The sequence below is a fragment of the Strigops habroptila genome, chromosome 11 (genome assembly GCF_004027225.2).
Source record: "Strigops habroptila isolate Jane chromosome 11, bStrHab1.2.pri, whole genome shotgun sequence".
Taxonomy (NCBI): Eukaryota; Metazoa; Chordata; class Aves; order Psittaciformes; family Psittacidae; genus Strigops; species Strigops habroptila.
In genome coordinates, this window is record NC_046360.1 from 23,837,792 (window position 1) to 23,862,767 (window position 24,976).

The 24,976-nt window shown below is 40.9% G+C and overlaps 1 protein-coding gene across 1 annotated transcript; it reads right to left on the reverse strand.

The window, feature by feature from the left end:
* Positions 1–445: 445 nt before the first annotated feature.
* On the reverse strand, positions 446–24,622 carry TKT (transketolase). Its single transcript, XM_030501953.1, has 14 exons — positions 24,336–24,622; positions 18,975–19,092; positions 17,284–17,397; positions 16,565–16,662; positions 14,692–14,883; positions 13,914–14,032; positions 12,254–12,447; positions 11,608–11,772; positions 10,196–10,352; positions 6,225–6,355; positions 4,799–4,882; positions 4,526–4,619; positions 2,700–2,822; positions 446–748 (listed from the first exon to the last, which is right to left on the reverse strand). Exons 1-14 carry the CDS (start codon positions 24,440–24,442, stop codon positions 561–563), a joined length of 1,884 nt encoding a protein of 627 aa, XP_030357813.1. The 5' UTR covers positions 24,443–24,622; the 3' UTR covers positions 446–560.
* Between the last annotated feature and the right edge of the window lie 354 nt (positions 24,623–24,976).

Sequence of the window (24,976 nt, forward strand, 5' to 3'; positions counted from 1 at the left end):
TTCCTCCTCACCTTTGGCTTTACATGGCAAGGGCAAAACAGGAGGAGCTGAAGCAAAGTCACAAGCTCTCCTCCTCCTGCAGTCCATATTCCTGCTTTTCACTAGTCCGTGTCTAACACCCTCTCCAGAACCCCCTTCAAGATGAGTTTAATCTTCAGCAGTAAGTTGGACCACAGCTGAACAAGTTACTCAATTCACTCTAGGCTGCAAAGCCCAATGCCTATTTCCCTGCTGAAGCACAGCCCACTCGGACCTTCAGCAAACACCCAACTACTCCAGTGCCAAAGCTCACAGCAGGGAAGGATAGTTGCAAAGCAGAAAATGCTCACAGCAGGCAGGCAAAGGGCTGCTGCCTACACATTATTAAATAACCTGAAGGTTTTCCAATGACTGTTACCCAACTACACAAAACCCCACTGGCAAAAAAGAGATTAAAAACCAGAAGTTTTTTTAAGCTGGTATTTTTATTAGAACTCTCTACATAAAGCACCTTTACCTGCCTTAAACTTACAGTACTTCTCTGAACACTGCTTTTCATTAATAGCACAGGATGCTTCAAACTACTCCGCATTTCTCGATTTGGACACTGCCACCTTAACAGCTTGCACAATGGCATCTTTATCAATGCCAAACATCTTCAGGAGCTCAGCTGACTTCCCGCTGCGTGGTACATGAGATACAGCCAAGCGATTGACTGTGATCCCAGGCTCTCCCACCACTACAGCACATACTGCTTCTCCAATGCCACCTGTGGAAAAAAGAAGTCAAACATGACATATATCGGCATGTTTCCACAGGCAACATATAGATTGCATGTATATCTGATCCAAAGGTCCATGCAAGTTAAATCCTCAATTCACAAGCTTATGAGAAACATCAATTACAATATATGTCTGAGTCACCCATTTGTGAAATGAAGACAATTCCCCATATCCCAGGCATTTTGAGGACAACCAGCCTGCCATTTCTGAAGTACTTGCAAATTGGCAGTGAGAAACGATGTACCTCCAAAGGGCACAGAGCTGTCAGGAAGCCTTCACCATTTCAGCATCAGCTACAGAGGGCCAGGTTTAAAATGTATTTAGACTGAGGAGTACTATGGCATTTAAGAGCTCTATCTTTTCAGAATGCCTGTACATGCCACTAGGCACCTCTCCGAGTTACGCAACACATTCATTCACATACTTTGCTTAGAGCTCAGCTCAGACTGAATCACTATCAGGGATTCACGGACTGAATCACCATCACACAGGCAAAGGATGTAATGGGGAACTGTGTGGCAGCAGGAAAGACAGTGGAAACAGGAGTACAAGGGAAGAAGAAAGCACAGGACTAGTGTCAAGAGCATGTGCTCTTGAGACCTGGTACTACTTGAGACCTTAGTGCTGCACTTCAGTTAGGGTCTATCAGGCTTTTCACAGCTCCAGGCATAGGCTGGTTTAAAACAGTCAAACAGCCTCCAGCCAGAGGCACCTCCATGGATGTGGCTGGTAAGATCAACCTGATGTGGGCCTGCAACACGCTCAGGCTTGTGATGGTTTTGGTATCCCACAAATCTGCAGTAAAATATTTGTCCAGAGTTGTAAGATAAGCTAGAAAACAATGAGACTCAGTGATACTATCACCATCCATACTCTGGAATGAAAGTACTGTGTAACCAGCACTTATGGTAACACCAGCTCACTTCCCATACCTGGCAAGAGTGATGCTCACCTTAAAGTAGGATAATATTCTCATAATTATATCTACTAATTTCTATTAGTAGATATCACAGATATGTACTAATGCCATAGTTCACAGCTGCCCCTCTGCTAATTTCTCCATCTCCGCCAAGAAGATCAAGCCTCATGTGATTCACAACCGCTGCTCTTTGCACAAAGTCTCATCTTCACAGGACATGTTTGCGCAGGCAAACTCCTGAAAACCTGTGTCAGCACATGTCAGAGACCAAGCGGCAGCAGATTAACCAACTCCAGTTGGCAGCTGGTCATGAGTGGTGCTCCCCAGGGCTCAGTACTGAGGCCAGTTCTGTTTAATATCTTTATCAATGATCTGGATAAGGGGATTGAGTGCACCCTCAGTAAGTTTGCAGATGACACCAAATTGGGTGGAAGTGTTGATCTGCTGGAGGATAGAAAGGATCTGCAGGGGGGGATCTGGCCAGGCTGGGTTGATGGAGGCCAATTTATCCCAGAGTGACTGTGGAAACTGCCAAATCATCTGATTTCAAGCAACCTGGACTTGTGCTTTTAGATACAGAGAAAACTTAGAAAAAACCCTGCACAGCAATGGTCTCTCACAACTTACAACTCTCACAACTACAGCTGCTGTAAAAGCTATTCTGAGAACATTCCATGCAGCCTGACATGCACCATGCAGCCTGCTGCACCACAGCAGGAACTTACAATTTCAGAGAACACAAATGAATCAAGACTTCACTTGGACCAAGCACATGGAACGGCACACAAGGCCAATTTGATCAGAAGGGAGCCCTGATTAGCCCATTATGTCTGAGGAAACTTTCAATCCTCAATGTCATCTTATTAAGAGTAATGAGAAAGACTAAAACCTCTTTTGCTTTAACTGAATGCCAGCATCAGGTCCTGTACTTCTCTCTCAGGTCAGAAGCTGTGAGATTCCAACCCCTGGGGAATAACTGTGTGGACTATGACCTCCTGGACCCAGCAGACCCAGCATACCTTCATGGTAATGGTCCTCAACAGTGATGATTCTGCCCTTGGTTGCTCTTGCACTTTCCAGTATTGTCTTCTTATCCAGAGGCTTTATAGTGAAAGGATCAATCACACGGATGAAGATTTTTTCTGCAGAAATAGAACAAAATGAATTGCAACATGAATATGAAGAACGTAAGACAAAGACAATGCAAGTGGTTCAGGCAGCCTCTGCAATCTTTCAGAGCCATTATGAAAGCTGCCTACACGAACGGGTACCCCACAATGTCTTGTCTACCACCGAACCCCACCAACCCCCATTTTTGTGCATTATTTCTTCATGCACTTTGTGAGATAGTAATATCTGTCCATGCCACAGACAGGACTCCTGAGGCACAAAAGCCTTGGATAAGTGACTCCAGGTCACTAGGAGCGCTTGTCAGCAACACAGTAATCTAACTGTCCTTGCCACAGTTAAGAGCAGAATCCAGTCACCAGGAAATCCTTCTTATTCAGACTGTCAATCACAAGTTTTTTCCCAGACCTTCATTCTACCTTTAACTTTATTGTCAATCCAAGCAGAATTTCCTCCTGCTTCTTCAGTCTGTATGCATTCCGAATCCTTCATTGCAGCTGCCCACCTATCAGGTATGCCTGTTAGAACTGCCCCAGCCCTGATTGTGGCACCCTTGATGTTGCCATCAAACCCAGAATTTGTCCTGTCATCACAAGGCAGGCCCAGATCGCTTGTTAAAGCAATGTACAAATGGTGATTGTTTATAAAGAATGGCAAGTTACACGAGGTTTTGTCTGGCCTTGGCTAGCTGAACACTGAGTCAACTCTTATACATAAAGCAGCCCTATGTTATGCTGACAGTTTTGTGATTGAACACTCTGTAGTGGGCAATATATTTTAGGTATTAGACTGTGCCTCTGCATTAAGAGATTTTCTCTCCATAGTTGGTTATTCACACTTCAAGATCAGCAGAGCATCACAAAGCATGGTAAATGCAGAAAAATAACAATAGCTCTAAAAATACAACTTTCAAAATATCATAGGCCTGATGGCTTAGGTCATGACAAAATATCTGTCCACCTAGATACAGCATTCAGAGCTACCCATGAGCCACAGGCAGCATTAATTGTGTTATCTCTTACTATTGGTAATCTCCTCCTCGGTGCAGTCTACTGGCTCACAGATGGATTTTTGATGGTTTCTTTCTCTTATTTCATCGAAGGATGTTTATGTTCGCTGTGAGATGTCAGTGCATTTGAGCACTATCACAGAATTATTGTCTCCCACACTAGTTAAAAGTTGATACATTCATACAAAAAACTCAAGTTAGCAGTGATCCATATCCACACAAAGACACTGCATATCAACCACATTGTGCAAGAGCACACACACAGGCTGTGACTCAGCTGACAAGCTGCATTTTGTTAACTGTCCCCAGCCTGATTGCATTCTACTGCACTGGTACCTTATCCTGCCCAGACAACATGCCAAGGAAGGATCTCCCCTGCTTCTCACACACTTCCTTTGAAACTCTGCCTGCAGGGCACTTTTGGGCAGATTAGCAATTCTAAGGGAACTTTGATCTGATCAGTTTGGTAATTTTCATGGCTACTAACGCTGCTAAGCTAACTAAACCCCGCTCAATTAGGCAAGATTGGCAGATATACACTATGCTGCACTGTATCAGCATAGCAGGTGACTAGCTGTCTATAACATTTTAATTTATGTTTACCAGTACAAAGGGTGAGCAGTTATGGTACTGATTTCTTTGCTGTGTTAAATGATAAAAAAGGAAAATGAAACTCAAACCAAAGAACAATCCCCATGATCTGCTCACCTTTTCTCAGCTGTTCTGCTGCAGCCAGAGCCTCATGCAGAGTGACTCCTGCTCCAATCACAGTCACCTGGTCATCCTTACTCTTCAGAACCACCTGCAAGAAAATGTTTGCATATATTTATAACGATAAATCTCGCCAATATTTCTAGTATTTCTGGAGATTTTATTAAAAAGATCAGATCTTTGGCATTGGAATGCTTTAGAGGGAAAAGAGCTTTTACAAGAGGAACTTTGCATATTTTTTCTGATTCTGTTCATCTGGGCAATATTTACCTTTGCCTGTCCAATATGGAAGTCCTCATTGTTGTTGTAAATGACAGGATTTTCAGGACGACTAGTTCTTATGAAACAAATGCCCTGTTTCCAAAGTAAACATGTTATAAGTTACAAAACCAGAAGGGTGTTGACATTCTAGTTTGTAAACCCTGTGAAAAAAAATACAGCAAACCAACTTTTTCTATTTGTCTGGTTTCCACCCTTCTATGGCATCTCTGGTTCTACTGAGTTACCCCCTCCCCACTTCCCATTAGTCCTTTTTCAACAGCTGGTTGTTTCAGACATAACAATACAGTTAATAACCTCTTAGAGTACGCTCATAACTTACAATTTTCTTTCTGATTCCAAGATCTTTATTTCTCTTTGTTCTCTTGTGGAAATGGAGGATTCTACTCAAGTTAATTAGAATCTTAGAACTTTGCCATACACGTGCAAATTTTACTCTAGTGACTTTAAAGCAAAAGAAGAAATGCTCAGCTGAAAGTAAGGAAAAATGCTTTCTGTCAGTCAGATGCCCTTCCAAAAGAAGTAACCAACCCATACTTAGATCTAATCCCTCCCTCACATTACCTTACAATCTTTTCCTCCCCTCATCTTTTTTTTCCAGAAACCACTCATCACATTTGTGATGTACCAAATTCTCACACTCCTTCACTTCAAAGCTGTACTAGCAAGACTAAACATTTTCTGATTATTTGCTCCTTTCTTGAGGTAAACTCCTGCAGCAGCCAGAAGTATCAATGATCAAGGAGATAACCTGACCGATGCTAATAATGGCATTTGACCATTACTCTGCCAAATTAGCTGAAGCTTAGGAGAGATCAGAAACTCTGCCACAGCCACATGGGAAGTCTTAGCCTTCTTCAGCCAATGTCCTATTTAACTGCAATCCATGATTGGCAACAGAGGAGCAGAAGATGACCAGAGAGACCATCAACTAGTATAAGCACCAGCTCTCAGTATCTCCAAAAGATGTAGGCTCTCTAAGCTAATAGAGAACCTGACTCCATACAGGCACATGATCAAAATCCTCAAAATCAATTTATCTTTCCATATCCAGCTTCAATTTTGACCCCAGAGATACCGTACTAGGAGTGTACTTTCTGTAAGTTTGCTAAAGACCATCAAGGGTTACACTTGCCCTTATTTCGAAGACAATTTAGACCCAAACTGCAATTGTTGTGTAATCATTTACATCTCCCCAAATCTGGCCCACAGCATTCCAGACTGTTCATGCTGCACTAGCCTGGACAGAATGTCTGCAACCTTTCCATGCAAAGAAAACATCCCACTGCCACGCTGGAGCCTTTGAAAGAATTTATGTGGGTAGAGACATGCAAGAAACATGCCAGAAGCAACAAAAGTAGTGAGGAAAGAAAGAATAAAATAAAGTTCTCTGGCTCAGAAACGCTGCGATGCAAACCTTGGTGTTGGCAGCTATTTCCACTGCTTTTTCAGTGGCTACAGCATCACTAGGGTAAAACACAGTGGCATTTGGAACAGCCCGGAACATGCATAGATCCTCCAGTCCCATCTGAGATGGTCCATCCTCACCTAAAAGAATTAAACCAGGGTTACAAAAGAGTAAGTGTGCATTTTTGACAATCACTCAATATAGCAGTGAGGTTCAATGTAAACCAGAAAAAAACCTCAAAAATTATAAAATCAGGCACACACAGGACATGCAAGTGTACCTGCTTGAGAAAAGAATCATCTTCTCCTTAACCTCGGAACCATCTAAACAGTAAATAAAGATAGAAAGAGACTAAAAAGAAAGAGAACTTGGGTTAAAAAGAAAAAATGGAAAACAAAGCGTAACAATAAAACAACACAAAAGGAAGATAACCAAAGGAGGAAGGGCACAGATACAGAAAGAGAGCCACAAGATACCTGACCATCTTCAGATTTACATGTAGTGAAGCTGCACAGGCAAAAATTTGTATTTGACAATAGTGTTCCTCCAGTTTTAAACTGCTGGAAATGTGGAAGGAGAATTGCATGTGTCCCATCAGAAATGGAGAGTCTACTTGGTGCAACTACTCACAAACTTTTAGGCTCAAGCCTAAATGAAGGGTATGTATTTTTCAATACCATAAAAAGTCTTTCAAAGAGCAATAGGGCATCTGTGTTGCTAATTCAACAACTCAAGAGCCTTATGGCATAAACTGCAGATCTATAAAATAGACTTGTTAGCCAGAACATGTGCTGGATGCCATGATTTTCATAGTTAAAGAAACAACCACCACAACACCTCCCCCCCAGTGACCTTACGTAACGGAGCTTTGGGAATGGCGCTGTTCCAAACTAACCATGCAAAGAGCTCTGAATGCAGGCACGCCACAGCCTGCAGAGCAGAAGCAGGGCAATAAGCCTTCCCACATGCACCCACTCCACTACCTGTTACTCAAGAAGGACGAGTTCACAAGGAAGGAGGAGAGTATTTTCATAAGAGCAGCACAAAACTCTGAAGAACTTTAAACATGTTAAAGAAATTAATCATTGAACTCTGCACTATACATTACTAATAAAGTAAGCACGAACCAGGCAAAGCGTGTCTTGGTTTTCAGTCACGACGTGAAAAAAAGTCCTCGACACCAGTTTCTAACTCTGTGTGCACTCTGACTGAGTGAGTGGGATCTCAGTGGGCATTTTTCTTTCCTAAAATGCACCCACACAATCTATTCATAGAAGAAAAGTGGAATTATGAAGAACAAAATTAACAGGTACCTGAATCAGAATCTTACTCAAGGTAAAGAGAGTACTCATGCTTGTCCTACTTTTGCTAAAACAGTGCCAATAATATCAGCATTCACAGCTCATACTAGTAATTTACACACTAGCACTACGCTGAGTTTGGCCCCAAGTGCATCTTTACAAAAACCCTGATTTATGTGGTTTTAAAGTAATACAGAGAGTAATTTTCAATTACATCTGCAAAACCTACATTTATAGCTGAATAAAAAATGTGAGTGCTTAATATGACCAGTATAAAATGTCTGGAATATAAAACTTACTGCCTAAGCAACTGGTATTTCTATTTTTGACATATTTACACTATGATTTCTTTCCCTATATGTTCAGTTTGGAAAATACCAATTTTACATTATTCTCTTATGACCGTGAAAACATCTTTAATGTTTTGGTTCATCAGCAACTATTGATTTAGGAGTGAACTTAGTACAAGTTCAGAAGGTTGCTGTGATAGTTATTTCTCACAGATTTAATGGGGCCAAATTTCAATGTAGCAGAAGCCCAGGTCTATCTAGAACTGCCTTCATAAAACTTCAGTTTTCACCACGGATCCAGATAGGATTCTGAATTCCATGCAGACCCGAAGTTCTAATAGGAAGTACATTTTATTCATACCCTTCTGTTTAAAATGGAATTTTCTAACTACTAAAGGATTTCTCTAAATTACTTTTTTCTACAACTTGTTTGTTTGAAAAATTTTGGGTGTTCAAATTCTTTTTTGAAAATCACAGTTGAGGCCTGAATCAGGTTTGTAGCTCAAACAACTTCATAAATCTGTGTTTTTCACAATCACAGCTCCCAGCAGAACATTTCAAGTGCTGAAAATTGAAACTTGGAAGTGTAGTTCTAGGAGACAATCCAGGTAACCTGAAAGAGTTTTATCTTCTAATATGAGCAAAGACCAAAGCTAATTGGCTTTTGCATCAAGACTCTTTGCTGCTCACTAAAAGACTTAAACTGGATTGAACTAGAGAACGATGAGATGGGAGGACTGATTTTAAAAAGAAAAGAGGCTTGTAATAGAATTCCTCCCTTAATGACAAACACGAGCCATAATCTGGTATACTCTACTTACAGTCTCCACCACTAAAGCATGCTCCATACTGCTGGAAGTTAAGCTTGAGGTTCTGGATGAGACTACACACTTTTATGAAGCATCTTTAAATCTTCACCAGTATTACAGGTCAAATTAGCATGCAAAGAGCCATAATTTACTAGCCCTGTCAGCTCTCCCTGTCTTTTCCCATATAAATACTTTTTGTAGTTTTTCCAGCATCAGTGTCTACTGGCATCTTCCTTCTTGGTATACAAGTCTGCTCCTGTTTTCATGAGTGATGTCTATGCTTTTCATTTAAAAAGCCCAAAACTCCTTCCTTCCCTCAAGTCAAAATCAAACCCCAATATGATCTAACACTTTCCAAATAGTTATGATGGGAACCAAAGACCAGACAAGGTAAGGTACTGCTAGCAAGAGCCCTCAGCCTGTTGCTCCGAGAAGTGCTGGCTACACTGCAGCAAGTCTTGTAGAGAGGAGCCAGGGGCTTCTGTAGTAATAGAAGCCAACAGGGAAACATCAGTGAAATACCTCAAAGGAATTGAGATGTGTTGCTCTAAGAAGGTGACATGGCCGACAGCCCAGCTGAAGTGCTGCTACACCAGTGCATGCAGCATGGGCAACAAACAGGAGAAGCTGGAAGCCACCATGTGTATCAGTGGACAACAGAAGAGCTATGGATGTCATCCATCTGGACTTCTACAGACTAAATATAAGGAAGAAATTTTTTACAATGAGGGTGGTGTGGCCCAGGCACAGGTTGCCCAGAAGCTGTGGGTGCCCCATCCCTGGAGACATTCAAAGTCAGATTGGACAGGGCTCTGAGCATCCTGACCTAGGTGAAGATATCCCTGCTCACTGTAGGGGGGTTGGACTATATGATCTTTAAAGGTCCCATCCAACCCAAACTATTCTATGATCCTGTAATTCAATTTCCTGAATAATGTAACAGCTTTGCAGTGTCCGTTTCATTAGTACTTTGAGGTTTTGGGCTTTTTTAGTCAACACACTAAGTGCTCCAGTAGTAAGAAATACTGAGATAAGTTGAATCAATTATTTAAAATTAGTGATCATCAAAGGCATAATAAAACAAAAATATTTCTCCCTTGTAAAGTGCTTTTGAGGCTGGAGGACAAGAGTGTCTGTGCAAGGATAACTTTCATTAGTTTCTCATTTTAGGGACCGGGAAACAAAGGTACAGCAAGCACACGACTATTCTCATCACTGAGGACATCAGCTGCAAAGATAGAAAAGAACCTAAGCTCTTCATTTTCAATCCAATCCCTTTATATCACTCTGCACTTGTGAAGTAGAAAAGCTTGTAGGAAAGAGTCCTATTTTTATCAGGCCAAACTGACAAAAGAGAAAAAAGCAGATGAGCTGATAAAGGCTTGAAATCCTTCTCATTCTTCCTAAATACAACATGTCTGTTAAAAGTAAACTGCAAACATGACTTCTTTCTATAAATGGTGCCATTGTTATACCATCACAGCTATATTACTGATTGTCTCCACAAAGCATTGTCAGTTTGACTGCTTGACACTAAATGGATGGGAGCTGCTGATAAATAAGCCAAGAATGCCCCTTACCAATAGAAACGCCACAGTGCGACCCACAGAGATTGATGTTACTCTCAGAGATGGCAGCCATGCGGATCTGGTCAAATGCCCGTGTGAAGAAGGTAGCAAAGGTGCTGGCAAAAGCAACAGTTCTGTCACGAGTGGCACAACCAACCGCAATGCTCACCTGAAAAGAGGAAGATTGTACAAGAAGAGTGAATTATTCATTTAGCAATTGTTCCCAAGAGATTAGCCGTGGGACTTCCTTGGGACTTCCTACCGAAAACTTTAGTTTTCAATGCAGATTAAAAATTTCTGTCCAGCCCTGCTCCTAAATGTTCACTTTTCTAAGAAGGAAAGGAGGCAACTCTCCCGGCATCTATCCTCCAGCACCTCCTCTGCTCCTTGCCTCAACTGTTATTGTTAATGCTTATTGGCACTTCTTTTCTTTATCTGCTCCAAGCAGCCATTAACAGAGTTTTAAGGTTTATCCCCCTCTTTCTTTTCCTGGATCAAAAGCTTACACTTTCAGTACAAAGGACATGATTTCACTAACTCCAGCAGACAAAAATCATCGTTACTAAAGTGGGAATGGATATACCTGTGTTATTTGAATTGGTATTTACTAAAAGGGCCCTTCTTCAGAAAAAGATGAAAATCAGAACAAGGCCTTTAAACATTTTATTGCTACAATTACCTCATACATTTATTTTACACAGAAACTGGTCTGCTTTTCATGGCAAGTTTCTCCTAAGCTCTTGTAGATCCAAAATGTCCAACTCAAGCTCATGAATCTGCCCAAGTGTAAAATTTGCAAGAGACAGTCCATGGGTTCTTTGGTCATAAATCATTAAAGGCAACAAGTTTCTGCCTGAATTTGCCTCTTTAATTTCATTTGCTTCAGTGAACCCATACAAATGGCAACCAAAGTCTCAAACAGATGACTTATCAAATTGTTTTCATCCTTTTTGTACAAAAGACATCAGGCTAAATTTATTAACTGTTTCTCTGTCCTCAGCTTTATACCTCAGTCTAGTGTGGAACTCATTGCCACATTGTGACATTCCTTTTCTTGTGAAGGAAACAACCCAAACCATAAAAAGTCTTTTCAGTTAAATTTCTACAAATCACACTTTGGAAAGTAGTCTTGTTTACATATTGCCATCTCCTTGTGTTGTGCTGAAACACAGACAATATGACCATAAAAATAAAAAGAGGGGGGGGATTTAGGAAAGAACAATCAGAAGCACTCCTGTTGTATTACATTTGTCAGCTTTTGCCATAGCCTAGTTTTTCCCTAAAAAGTGAGCAAGTCAAATTAAATACCCATGAATAGCCATATGAAGAGCAAATATTAAAATACCACTCTGAAAACTCAGACTGAATGGTCTCAGATCCTGCTGTGTAACACCAGTATTTCATAAACCCAAGCAACCCATTACCATGTTCTGTTCAGCAATGTAGCATTCAATGTAGCGACTGGGATGTTCTTTCTTGAAAAGCTCTGAGAAGGTGGAGTTCTTTGTGTCTCCATCCAAAGCAATCACTCGATCATTAGCATGGCCCAGTTTTGCAAGTGCAACACCGTAAGCTTTGCGGGTAGCCCACTAGGAAAAGAAAAATATAGCAGTACTGTTATAACTTTGTTTTTAGCAGCTCTTTTTTGCCCCCATTTTCTTGTTTTTTCCATGAGTGCATGCACATACAATTAAAACCAATCAGGACAGACATCTGTGCTGAAATCAGCAACTCCCTACCAGTCTAGCTAGGAGATTTTGAAAACCTTGGTTTCCAATCATGGAAACTCACTTAACCTCACAGAGTTTCTTTAATTTTAAATAAACATAACATAGTTTGGATAACTGAGAATGATCACAAAATGAAGAAGAGTGATTTGAGTATTTATACTTCAGTATACATAACCCATTGAGATGAATGTCTGTGTGTCACACCACAGAAGTAGGTGTTTACCAAGATACTCAAAGTAGGAGAGAAGAGGTAGGTAGTTGAAATGGAGACAAGGAATAACGTAAAGCCTTCTGCCATCCATTAAGATATCTAACAAACAGTGAAAAAGGAAAAGAGTACCTTTTCTCCCACTTTGTAAGTTGGTGGAGATGGCATCTTAATGTTTCTAATATTTACTACAGGTGCATCTTCTTCCGGGAGGGCTGGAGAAAGCTTTTTCTTATTTTGTATTTTGTCATCTATTTCCTGAATGACTTGTTCAGCCATGTTTTTTGGAAGGGGCTTCCCGTGCCAGCTTTCCTTATCTTCAACACCTGTGCATTTAAAAGTAAATTACAGGTAAGAAAAAATACAAAAACTATTTAAGTTTTCTGCTGCAGATTTTACCCAGATAGAAGTGGAGGATAACAATCTAGTACAGCCTCTCAAGGAAGAACTGCTTTATTATTCCTGCTGTAAACAATTACAATAGTATTAAATTGCATTAAGACAGACATGTTCAAATACATAAGAGAACTAGTAAAATTCCATATATGCTGAACTAATGATGGAATTCCAGCATCATCTTCTGAAATTGTTTTTAACTTGGCATCTAAGAGACCTAGTCCATAAGCGTGGCAAGCAGTAAACAGTAAATCAGAGTTAACAGTTAACACGAAATTTCAACAGTGATGTCTAATTAAACAAACTCAGATAAGTTTCAAGCAACAGTTTTAACCCAGCTGTCTAATTCAAACAAGACCTGATGTTTTACAGCTTTATTTTAATAGCTTCTGATGACTTTTATCTTTGTGCACCCGGCACTCACAACAAAATTACCTCTCTGGCTGATACGCTGCTTTTCACTGAGTAAATTGCTAAGAATGATGAATTCTTCTTGCTTAGTCAATGAAAAGGAATGAAGATATTCACTCCTGTTAATTAATATTTGTCTGGTCAGAAAGACAAATTCATAGAGTGCTGCTAAAAGCTGTAGCTGAGCAGAATCATGGCAACCCCTGACATGCTGAATATGCATTTACTCCATTCTATAGATACAGTGCTCATTAGCTGGCACACATCTCACTTGCAAGAACCCAAATCCTTTTCTTAGCACTAATGCTGCCGAGAAGTATAAGAGTTTGAAAGACTTTCTGCATGCTGTTGCTCAGATGTGTAGGTACACATTTGTCCCTTAGAGAATGACATTTAGGCAAGTTTCACCCACATGAAAACTACAAAAGGATTTTAGAGGCAGCATGAACTCCAAAAGTCAAACAGCTGTTCATCTGTGAAATAATTTCTAATTTCTATACTACTCCTGTATCTCAATGGATTACCCGTCAGATCATATGAAATCACTTGCAGTATGAGGTAGCTTATGCACCATGTCTCATGCAGCTTTGTCAAACTGTTAATGTAGCATCCCTCCTCGTTTCCTATGCATTTATACTGCCTGGCTGGTAACAAGCAGCCCCAGTTATCTGCAACATCAGGAGCAGGGAGCTTCAGTGACAAAGTTATTCCCTTCTCGGAGTAGTCTCTGTGAGTCTAGGGATCAAAAGCAAGCCAAGAAGGTTGCTCTCTTGTGCTAGGGCAATTTCAAGACATACAGTCCAATGTTGTCCCCTGCGCCCACCCATCTTCCAGACTAGAAAAGACTTTTTAAATAGAACACCAACCTTCTTCTAATGTGTGTAACATTAAACTTCTATATTTTTTTAATGATTGCACCTTTATTGCAGCACTATGTACCTATTATTATACACATGCGTATGCAAAGCAATAGATGTTTTATTACCTGATATGCCTCTGCCTTTAAAAGTCTTTGCAATGATAGCCGTTGGCTGATGTTTGGCCTGGCCAAAGGCTTTGCAAAGTTCCTCCACACTGTGCCCATCAACGATGATTGCATGCCAGCTAAGAACACAAACAGATCAACTGCTTCTAAAGGGTTTTAGCATGTGACACTCTGGTAGTTAGCAATAACAATAACGAATACTAACATCATCCAATGCAGTGTCTTTTAAAGAAACCCAAACTATGCCAGAAACATGAAATAGCATTCATTTGAGATCATAAAATACCATAGTCCCTCTTTTATAATGCAAAATAAGTCACAGAGGGACTAGCAAAATTCACTAAGTTACCCTACATTTATTCAGACATAATAGCCATTTTTAATCACAAGAGCAAATCAGACATCTAGAAATCAATTAAAAAACTGACAATGAAAGTTGAGTAATTATTACCATGACCTTCTTTCTGCTATGACAGTACATTTGGTCACACAGAGTTACAAAATATGTTTTTAATGTGACAAAAATCCTCTAAAAAATTTGAGTTAAGCAATCCTTTTATTTTTCCTCTAAACAAAAAATTCTGCCAATTCTTCTGCTGTAGAATTTTATAATAAAATAATAGTAATAAAGATGGCCAATATCAAGCCTTATGAAAGACCATCCTTCTTGGTGATGGTATCCTTCAGAGCTGAAAGCTCACGTGAAAAATTTCTGCAAAGCAAATGAAACATACAGCTTCAAATAGGAGATGACACCGAACTTCTTCCAATCACATACCCAAAGGCTTCACAGCGTTTCTGGTAAATCTCAACATGATGCTGCAGAGGAGCAGGGTCACTTTGTCCAAGACGGTTAACATCAAATATAGCAACCAGGTTATCGAGCTTGTAAAGCCCAGCAAAGGCCATTGCCTCCCAAACAGAGCCTTCAGACAACTCTCCATCTCCAAGCAGACAATACACTCGATAGCTAGAAGAAGAAATTAAAATAAATAACAAAAAACCCAACAAAAAACCCCCAACACCCCAAAACAAGGTTTCACATGTAAGCACAGTTAAATCAACAGCAAAACCCCTCTAACAATTCAGAGAGAATTCACTGCTTTTTCTAGTCCAAACTCAACGCCCATTGCTCAGTGCATTCACCTCAGATAATCTTACATAACCTTAGAGAAATTAAAGGAAAATACTTTTGAGCTGTTACACATGAAAAAAATAACATGAGAAATTCTATTCTCCTTCTTAAACTTTTGTCTCAAAAAAAAAAAAAAAAATCAAATCTTAAGGCTTCTATTGCAAGGCCTGAATGAACAGGCCCATTACACTGTCACTGTGACTCAGCAAGATCGCCAGCAATGCATGAAAGATTACTGTCTGCTGTTTCATTCCTCCCATATACTCTCTGGAAGGACAACTAAGAATTTAATTTCAGGAAATCCATAAACTGTGGATGAACTCAACTATGAATTAAAGCATGTTACATAACCAGATTCAGAATTCTGGAAAAAGATAACCAGCATGGTATGACTTTGTAGATGATTTCTCTGAACACTGAAGATTTCTATTTAGGTAAACTCAGGTAGCAGGAGCACTACCTGATTTCTATGGAACTCAGGCACTGTATTGGTTTTTTTTTATTGCCACCCTCTTTTTTTGTATGACAAAATGTTATACGTGAATTTACAGTAAATTAGCTGTCAAATATAGAATTTTAAAACAAAATAACCAAGATGGCTGTTAATATTTTTATTTTTTTTAACTAGACATTAAGCTGTAATAGACTTTTGATGTGAATCCCACCTGCCTTCAGCTAAATCTGAACTCCTTCCACATAAGCTGCTCCCCAGTACTGCATGCAAGACCACCTTTTTCTTCTGTCATGTAAGCACTGGTTAGATTTTTTCCACACGTAGCATCTGCTAAACTCAATTAAAATCAGCAAGTCATCTTTCACAGAAATGATTTCAAGCTAGTGAAGTGTAGGACACATTAACTGGGCAGCCTGTGCTCGAATGTACTAGAACTGTCACATAAAATATATCAACTACATCAGGCTATTTTCTTCCTCATACAGATTTGCCTTTAGACATCTACTTTTCTTGTGCACGAAACAAATGGCAGAAGCAGTCATTTTTGTCTTTGTGGAGCTGAATGCCTCTCTGATAGCATTTTGAAGCCCTACTTTATGATTCAGTGGTGCTATTATTGACCATAACAGTTCCTTATCTAGATACATGTTCTCCATTATTTGTCATCTGACTTTGAACAGGCGCATCTCCAGTCTGTATCTTCCTTCTAAGGGGACACACACCAGTCTCAAAATGGCTAATGGAAGTTAGAGGCTGCTCCACATCTTACTGTCTTCTCTGTTTGGGAACATCACCTTGCAATACTGTCAGGTTACAAAAGGGACACGTATATGCACTAATTCTTGCTAATCTTTAAATACTTGGTAGTTTCACTGGCAATGGTTTTGTAATCTAGGCTAGTAATCCATAATTTAAAACCTCAATTTGAGATTAGATTTGGGAATGGAGAATAGAATAAAGGTTTGGGTCTAATTTTTTCCCAATTGAGATAAGAATATGTTTTCTTTTCACAAAATATTCCCATTGACTGCCTCTAGTCATGAAATATGAAGATGGAATTACCTGGCTCTGTCAAAGAATTTGCCAGTGTATGCCATTCCACATGCAGCACCAAGACCCTGACCGAGGGATCCAGTGGCCACATCAGTGAATGTTTGTCTCTGAGAATAAAAAGACAATTATTTTACAGTGAAGAAATAGAGGAATTAAATTCCAGTGCTAGAAGATGGTTCACTATACACCAAAATTCAGCTTCTCAGGCATAACAATACAATATAAGTCCCTCCAAATCTTGCCATTCCCCTTCTTTTCCTGCAATGCATATACCTTGATGATCAGTATCACAAGCTGACTAGGTTCTCTGAGAGGGAAGGGTACCAATGGCCCAGGAATTTTTCAGCTGTGCCTTGAATGGCAGCAGTTAAGAATTGATGATTTTGTGTAGAAAAGGATCAATTGAAACCTTTGGTTGGGAATGGAAAGACCAATGAGCTGACCAAATAACTCAAAGTTTCTTAAAGGACAAGAAAAGCCGTGCAGGAACTTGTTTTAAATGGAAAACATTGACTGTAGGGGAACTTCACTAGAACAGTAAAGGTCATTTTTACATGCTCATTCAAACACAGACACTTCTTCAGTTGTGAAGCCATAAACATCACCATCCTTCTTATAAATCTTTATCTTTCCTGTACTATAGCTAGCAACCAAGAATTGCTGCAAGATATATGCGCTACTTGTTTTACAAAATCCACCACCTTATATCAAAGGTTATAAGCACTCACTGGCACTGGGTGTCCTTCTAAGACAGAATCAATTTTCCTCAAGTTCAGTAATTCTGCTTCTTGTAGAAAGCCAGCCTCTGCCCAAACAGAATATAAAATTGGTGCTGCATGACCCTAGAAAAAAACATAAACTTTGAGCAAAGCACAATTTTCACAGTATCCTAGTATCAAGACAAAATTCTACAAAGTTGACAAACCCTGGAATCAGGTTCTTATGTCAACTAGGAAGGCACTGAGTTATAAAACACTTTCATTTTTACAATGCAACATTCGTACTGATGCTTGTTTTCAAGTCCTCCATGTCCCTGCTTAGAGCACCCCAGGCAACTGACTGCAGTTAAGACAGAAAGAATGCAGCACTCTCTAGGGCTATTTAGGATGTCCTCAAGAAAATCAACATGGAAGGCTAAGAAGGTCTCTGGCAGCCATGGAGTTCCAATTCCAGGAAGTAGTTTTGGTACCCATATAAAGCCCCTTGATTCAATTTGCTTAGGTACCACTTTCAAGAATAGAGCCCTGTTCACTAAACTAGTGTAAACTACTGTAAACAGATGGATAAGCAAGTGTTAGCCCATTAGAACTTCTTCAATACATATGTATTCAAGGTAATATGCAGTGAGTGACAACAGGAAAAATTTTAACCTTTAAACAGTTGGATCCTTGTGGCCAGGTCTGACTGAACAACTGCAAAGTAGTAGTTATCTTCTGCTTGTGGAGTTATTAGAAGTCAAAAACGCCTGCAGAGGTTTGAAGCCACGTATCAACTCTGGGCAGAAACCCCGATTCATTAGAGAGAGGTAAGGCAAACATGAAGAAGTGACTCTCACTGCTTTACCACCTCAGCATTAGCTGCTTGCTTCTCATCCAATTACTTATTTCAGATATACACTCTCAGCTATGCAGCACTATTGTAAGCCACCATGTGAGAAACTCTTGACTCAAAGATGGAACCTGCTTCGCTGGAGTACTCAATCTGCCATTTTTTACATCATTATGTTTTCTGAAGGCCCTTCAACTGCCTTTATGTCATATGATCGAAACGTCCCTGTGATTTGCAAGGGCACCATGCAAAAGGGATAGAAATGCTAACAGCCAGTCCAGATTGTGGTTTTATCTGTTTCCTGAACCACAGCAGCTTCAGAAGTAGTATCGACTTTAACATCATACTGGCACAGCAGGAATGCCAACTACTCACTAACCTACCATAACTATTTCACTGATGCTCCCTGAAAAGCTGACAGTAATCAGTGCACATTGTGACGTGACTTCAGGCATATCAGCAGAGCTGCATTTAACAAGTAGAGCACAAAAGCTAACTGCAATTTATTCATTAGAAAATTGGTTAAGCCTAAATATAACAGATGTTAATATTTCTTGATGGATTTCATAGAAAATATAATAACATTTATTATTTAATACTAGAACAACTGAAGTTAGTGAAGTTAAGTCTTATCAAGACACATTACACAGACACTTTCTAAATATTTTTGAGTTATGCTACAACTTAACCAGCTTTTATATGTCTTTCTGAAGTAAATGAATTCCAAGCTCTCAAGTATTTCCAATAGACTTCTGTGTAGATGCAAGCAAAAGTAAGCATTAAGTCAAGGAAGACAACCTGATTTAATTTACAGATAGACAGCTCTTTACTAGCAGACCGCAACAGTGTAGCATAACAGTTATTGTTTTACCTTTGAAAGAACAAACCGGTCGTTGCTGGCATTTCTGGGATCTTGCACTTTGTACCTCATGGTATGGAAAAACAGCACAGACATAATCTCTGCTGCACTGCAACATGATGTAGGGTGGCTACAAGTCAAGACAGACCCAAGATTACAACTTCTCATTATTGTTGGCTCAGGACTATATCTTTAAAATACCACTTTACCAAGTCCCCTGCTCCTCAGCATTAATACACAGTCTTAAGTGTTTTTGATGACCCATCCCATCTACCATTAGCCCAATGACAATTAGTTGTACTTTGAGACAAAAGGAGCCTTCTTATCTAGTTGAAGTGGGTATTAAAAGACAGACCCTGGTGACAGTTCAAGGACATATCTTTTGGAGCTCTCTCTTCTTTTTCATGCCAAGGAACACCACACTAATCAGTGACTGTGAAGCACAGGAAGCCGTATGACCCTCTGCTTGGAAACATACTTTACTGATTTATCTGACAGCAGAAATTCACCCTGGTGCAGAGGAAACAAAGACAGCTTTCCGCAGTATTTTAGCCACTCACTGAGTAAAGGAATTAAAAAAGTGCCATCATGACTTATTCAGGCCCCACTGCACAGGCAGGGACTTGTAACACAAGATTATATTTTGCAGAAAGTTCTGGAACATTTAGAACTGTATCACATAGGTACCATTTTCTTTTACCATGTTAAAGCAGATAGAACTAGAATGCTGATTTCTAAAGAGAACATTAAATAATACAATTCTTTACTTCATCTTCTACTGAAACTGGACACAGAAATTTGCTGTCTCCAGTAAAAACCCAGAAGCACATTATAAAATATTAATTAGCTTAATCTTTGGCTAAGAGAGGAACCAACATTTTCTACATTTACATCAGGCTGAAATGCTGAACTACTTGGTTTGTCAAACATTTGTAAGTATCTGGGATAGTCTCTCCCATTGAACTATCTGGAATGACTTTCGCAACAATAACTTGGCGTAGAAATACACAGGCTCATTTCAGAAGAAAGTATGCCATATTGTAGCAACAAGTAAATGTAAAGTTACATGAAAAGAGTTATTTCCAAGTAGCAAATATTCAGTTATTCCAAAACAAGGTATATATTTAATTTGAAGTGTAGTAGAGGGCATACAATTGATTTATCTACTTTACTGTGATTTTACATAATGAGGACACTGGTTCTTGTGCACCTTGAAGGCACGGCACTACTTGACCACCTAAGTGTATTAGCTTTGGCTTTTCACTTGTGAAAAAGCTTATAAGGGGTCAGGAGTCTCTTTAAAAACCTCTACTGAGTGCATAAAGTAGCATTTTTCAGATTTTACTGGTGTAAACAGGATCATTCTTGACATCAGTGGTTGCTACTGAGGTACAGGAAAGTGAATGATGAAGAGTAGGAAGGTTACGGCTGCAGAAATCAGCACCAGCCTTGAAAATAACTTGCAGTCTCATCTCACTTTTTCTTCTACCAACATTTGTTTTTCATCTTTAACATGATACTCTCAAAATATTTGACCCTTTTTGTAAAAGAGCACAAACTTCTTATGAAAGTGTGACATTTCTTTTCCCACATGTACATTTACCATGCATGTTAGGATTAGACAACACTTTCGGTAGAACTTTAATCAGAATATTCCCTTCTTGTAGTAATAAACCTTCCCCCACCCCCAACAGTGCTGTAATAAGAGAATAAAAACATGCAAAACACTAGCAAAATTTGAATTACGGTTAGTGTCCATCCCTTAGTAAGTACTCACACACAGAGAACCAAAAGAATTAGCTTTAAACCATGGTTCAAACATATTAGTAAATATATATGTATTTGAGTTAATCAATAAGCCTTACATGCTTGTTTAAAGCTTTCATTCCTTTAATTTTATTAACTTTATACTTAACCATACTTCTATGAACTTCTGGTCTTGGTAAAAAAAGTTTTAAACAACCTAAAATGGTAGCATGTGGAAATAAAAAAGTAGAAACATTTATTAAATTACCTGAAAATAATGAAATAATAATAATAAACCTTGTTAAAACTACAGGTTAAATGACTTTCTACTAACAAAAATTACCAAAAATTTAACTACATATTGGATACCAGAAATCATTCTACAAATAACTACACCATTTTCTTTAAATACAGCCATATGAACCACATCTACTGGTCTTCTCTTAGCTCATACTCTTCTAGAAGTTCTGTTAAAAGAACTCCTTATTAAGCCTAGCAAAGTGTATCTGGATTACTTGTAGAAGGAGAGAAAAAGACGCAGCAAATCATTGCCACTACCATCACACAACCCCACACATTTTGTTCCTGACTGACGAACAATCCAGAACTCCGCAGCAGTGGCCCCATTAACATGCTTCTCTGCCAGATAGCTTCTCCTGAAGAACTGCCTCAACTTTGAAATACAGCCCTTTAGTAGAAAACCAAACTAAAGTACACTGGAACACTAAAATCCTCGATCCACACAAATCAAGGGTAAAATAGTTACTCCCACATAGTGTTGTGGGTTTTTTTTTATTACTCTACATCAATTCGTATTAGCTCCATCTACACATTTCAACTAAAAAAAATAGTGGTGGAATGTTACAATGGAATACTGAGTGAAAGACAAAAGCTGAAAAAAAATCAAAAGAGAAAATAACCTGCAACAAATGATCATACCACATGTTATGAAACTTAACTGCCTCTTAAGAAACACTTGCAACTTCCACATTTAAGAGTTTAACCATCTACTTCCAGGAGGCCAGGAACCATTTCACAATATCAGAAATGTATCATTAGCTACTAAAAAGCCTCTACCGGTTTTGATGAAAATGCCTGCACTTCTTATCTAAAAGAAAATCTTCTTCCACACCCAAAAGCAAGTAAGTTCAATCTTTACAACTTAAAACGTTTCCCCACCTAAGGCTTTTTAAGCACAATTTTTTTTCCAGCTCACTGAGTTTTTCCACTGCCCCTGGTAAAGTACTCAAGGTGCTATGTTGGAGCATCTTCAGGATCAGACTGCCTGGTCTTTTAGGTCTTGTCTGGACAAAAGCCGCAATTTAACAAGAGTTAGAACAAGTGAAAACTGCAACAACTGGTGTGTCAGATCTACCACGGAACCACCTGTGTTGCAACATACGTCACAGTTTACGGAAATTACTTCCTTGAAAGTAGCAGGCAGGTCCCGTTTTGTTTGAACTGCTTTTATTGCAAGTATTTCCTCCAGTTTTACAAACTATACCTTTAACACACACAAATTTCCTTAACAGAGTCAATGCAAGCATGACAATTCTTATTAACTGTAAGCTTCTATTTAAATTTAACTTGCATTCAAACATTTTTCTACACTCCTAGTGTATACCAGCAACTTAAAGCTTACTGTCTCATTCAGGTTTTGGACAACACATAATGTGTAGAAGCTGTTTTAGAAATGCACATGATTTACGTAACCACAACAGACTCTGAATGTCCTTTTCATTTAGGCACATTACTACACCAGCATCGTGGTAACCGAATCTTACTAGTTAAGAAAATATATGGCTTGTCAACAGAATCTTCCCTGCAGAGACCATCTTCCATAATCTGGTTGTGTAATAATTTCAGACTCTACAGAACTTTAGTGCTAGAACAAACTTGAGCGCTTAAGGAAACGCCTTTGTGCAAGAAGTACTCAGTATTGTAGCACACATGAAACAGGAATAAAAAGCTTGAGTAAAACTACTTTTACTGTTTCTTCAACAGTATAAGGAGAATGGTTTTACTATTGAATTTCATGGACCACAGAAGAGAAGGCTGTAGCAAGATGGTTATTCTTTAATAGCACATCTGACAAAACAGAAATAATTTTATCTGTAGATAAAGCAAGTGACACCATAAAAGCTCTGGGGCTTGTTTAAAATACACTCTAGAAGCTGAACGCTGAAGCTCTACTAAGTAGATTTAGCACAATTTTTCCTACCTACATTTTCACACAGGCTTGTGTAACACTGCCTGTACATTGTAGCATTGAAACAAATCAAGCACTAAAAGAGCAATTGTTGGGTATCCTGCACTTCCCTTTCCAGACTGGACCAAACAAGCTACGGCTTTGTAAAAACCTGCTCCTGTGACTGGCAGAGAGTTTCTCCGTGTCCCCGCTGCATTTTACAGGAAGAATCAAAGCAGCGTTTCCATTTGCTGCATGCAAATGGAATGAGTAAAGTTCAGTTTCTGTAAGCCTGGAGAAAGGGCCACGTGGGTTGCCCATGCCAGACACAGGGTGGGCACTTAAGGCAATTCAGAGCAGCAGCTTTAAAATATCTTATATACCACCTTCTCCACGCAAACCTCAGCATCCGAAGGATTCCTTCGATTTTTTTTTTTTCTTTTTTAAACACTACAGCCAGTTTCAAAGAGATCCAAAGGAGGAAATTGCAACAAGATGGGATATATTAAAAAAAAAAAAGCCAGCACTCTACGTGGAAGCACTCAAATATATTATTCAAGCAGAAAAAATGGCTTTAATTTTACATGAGTAAAAGCGGATTGTTTGCAGAGATTTTTTTCCATAGGTAAAGCACGATCAAAGGAAGGATAACCCTGGAATCTGCACACATCAGAGCCTCCGCTAAATCCTGTCCAGAGGCCTGAATAAACTGCCCATTGGAGACCGTGGGCATTTCACAGATAATCCCACTTGGGCTCACTTGAAATTCTGTGCGGAATTAGTTCCAACTGACGGGCACGGAATGAAAAAGAAACCGTTTGTGCCTCGGGCACAAATTCTTTGGTTTCCAGTCCTGCACCAACTTCGCATTCCCGGCCCCTCTCCGCAGTCACAACACCCGCCGGCCCCGGGCCGGGCGGCCTTTGCCCGCGGGAGCCCCGCACCGCACCGCACCGCTGGCCCACGGCCGCCATTTCCCAGTGTAGCACGTCCACATCACCCGCTCCGCGCCGGGCCCCCGACGTGCCGGGGGCAGCGTTACGGGATACGGGTTCACGGCGATTCGGCCGTGACCACCGCGGCATCGCCCCCCGCCGCCGGGCTCCCATTCCCCGCGCAGCGCGTGTTCCACCCCGAGCCGCCCCACTCCTCTCGCCAGCCGCGGGGGAACGGAGGGACCGCAGCATCCCCCGCGCGGTGTCCTGCAAAATGGGCAGAAAACAGGGACCAGGGCGACGGAACGGGATCTCTGCCCTCGGGAGCCACCAGCGTGGCCCCAGGCAGCGGGCAACGGGTAAGGGAACGCGACGCAGCCCCTCCCGCCGCCACTCCGCCTCGATGCACGCCCCAGGGTGTGGGAGCGCGCCTCGCCGGAGTGGCGGGAGCCGCGAGGCCGGTCTGCGGCCAGTGCTGGGGCGCAGCCCGTCCGCCCCACTCACCCAGAGCCGGCCGCGGTGGTGGCCTTGATGGAGTTGATGCGGAGCCGATTGGCCGTGTCCTTCAGGGCCTGCAGGGTCTGCTGGTCGGGCTTGTGGTAATCCTCCATGAGGGCGAAGCAGCAGGGCGGCAGCGGCGGCGGGGCTGGGCCGGCGGCGGCTCCCGGGGCTGGGCAGGCACGGCGGCGGCGGGCAGCGCGGCTCACCGGGCCGTGCGCGGGGCGGGCACAGGCAGCGCGCGGGAGGGCGCGCCCCGCGCCCCACCTCCCGCCTGCTCCGCGGCGCCCCCTGCCGGCGCCAGGAGGCCTTCGGGGCGCCCGCCCTGGGCCGCGCGCAGGCGCCATTTCCCCGTCCCGCCCGGCGGCCCCTCAGAGCCGCGCGCGGTGAAGCGGGGCCGCGGCTTTTCACCGTCCAAAACGCTGCCGTTATTGCAGAGGGTTTCCACCTCCAGCCTGCTCCTGTCTGCAAAAGAGCGTGACTGCATCCAACGCCTCTGAACGGTAACTTTGTTCCTCTACCCGGGAGAGGCATTAACAGAATTACCCTGTGCAGCTTCCTCCCCCCGCCCCCCGAAAATTCATATTTCCATAATATATGTTTAAAAATCTGACAAAACCACTTTTGCATAAATGATGGACTTCACC

What these genes read in the sequence shown, in the direction of transcription:
- TKT (XM_030501953.1), bottom strand. Translation starts at nt 24,442, where the DNA reads ATGGAGGATTACCACAAGCCCGACCAGCAGACCCTGCAGGCCCTGAAG. An exon ending in CTTACAAAGTGGGAGAAAAG is followed by an intron (nt 11,773 to 12,253) that starts GTACTCTTTTCC and finishes TTCTTTTCCTAG; the next exon opens with TGGGCTACCCGCAAAGCTTA. An exon ending in TCCATATTGGACAGGCAAAG is followed by an intron (nt 4,620 to 4,798) that starts GTAAATATTGCC and finishes ATTTTCTTGCAG; the next exon opens with GTGGTTCTGAAGAGTAAGGA.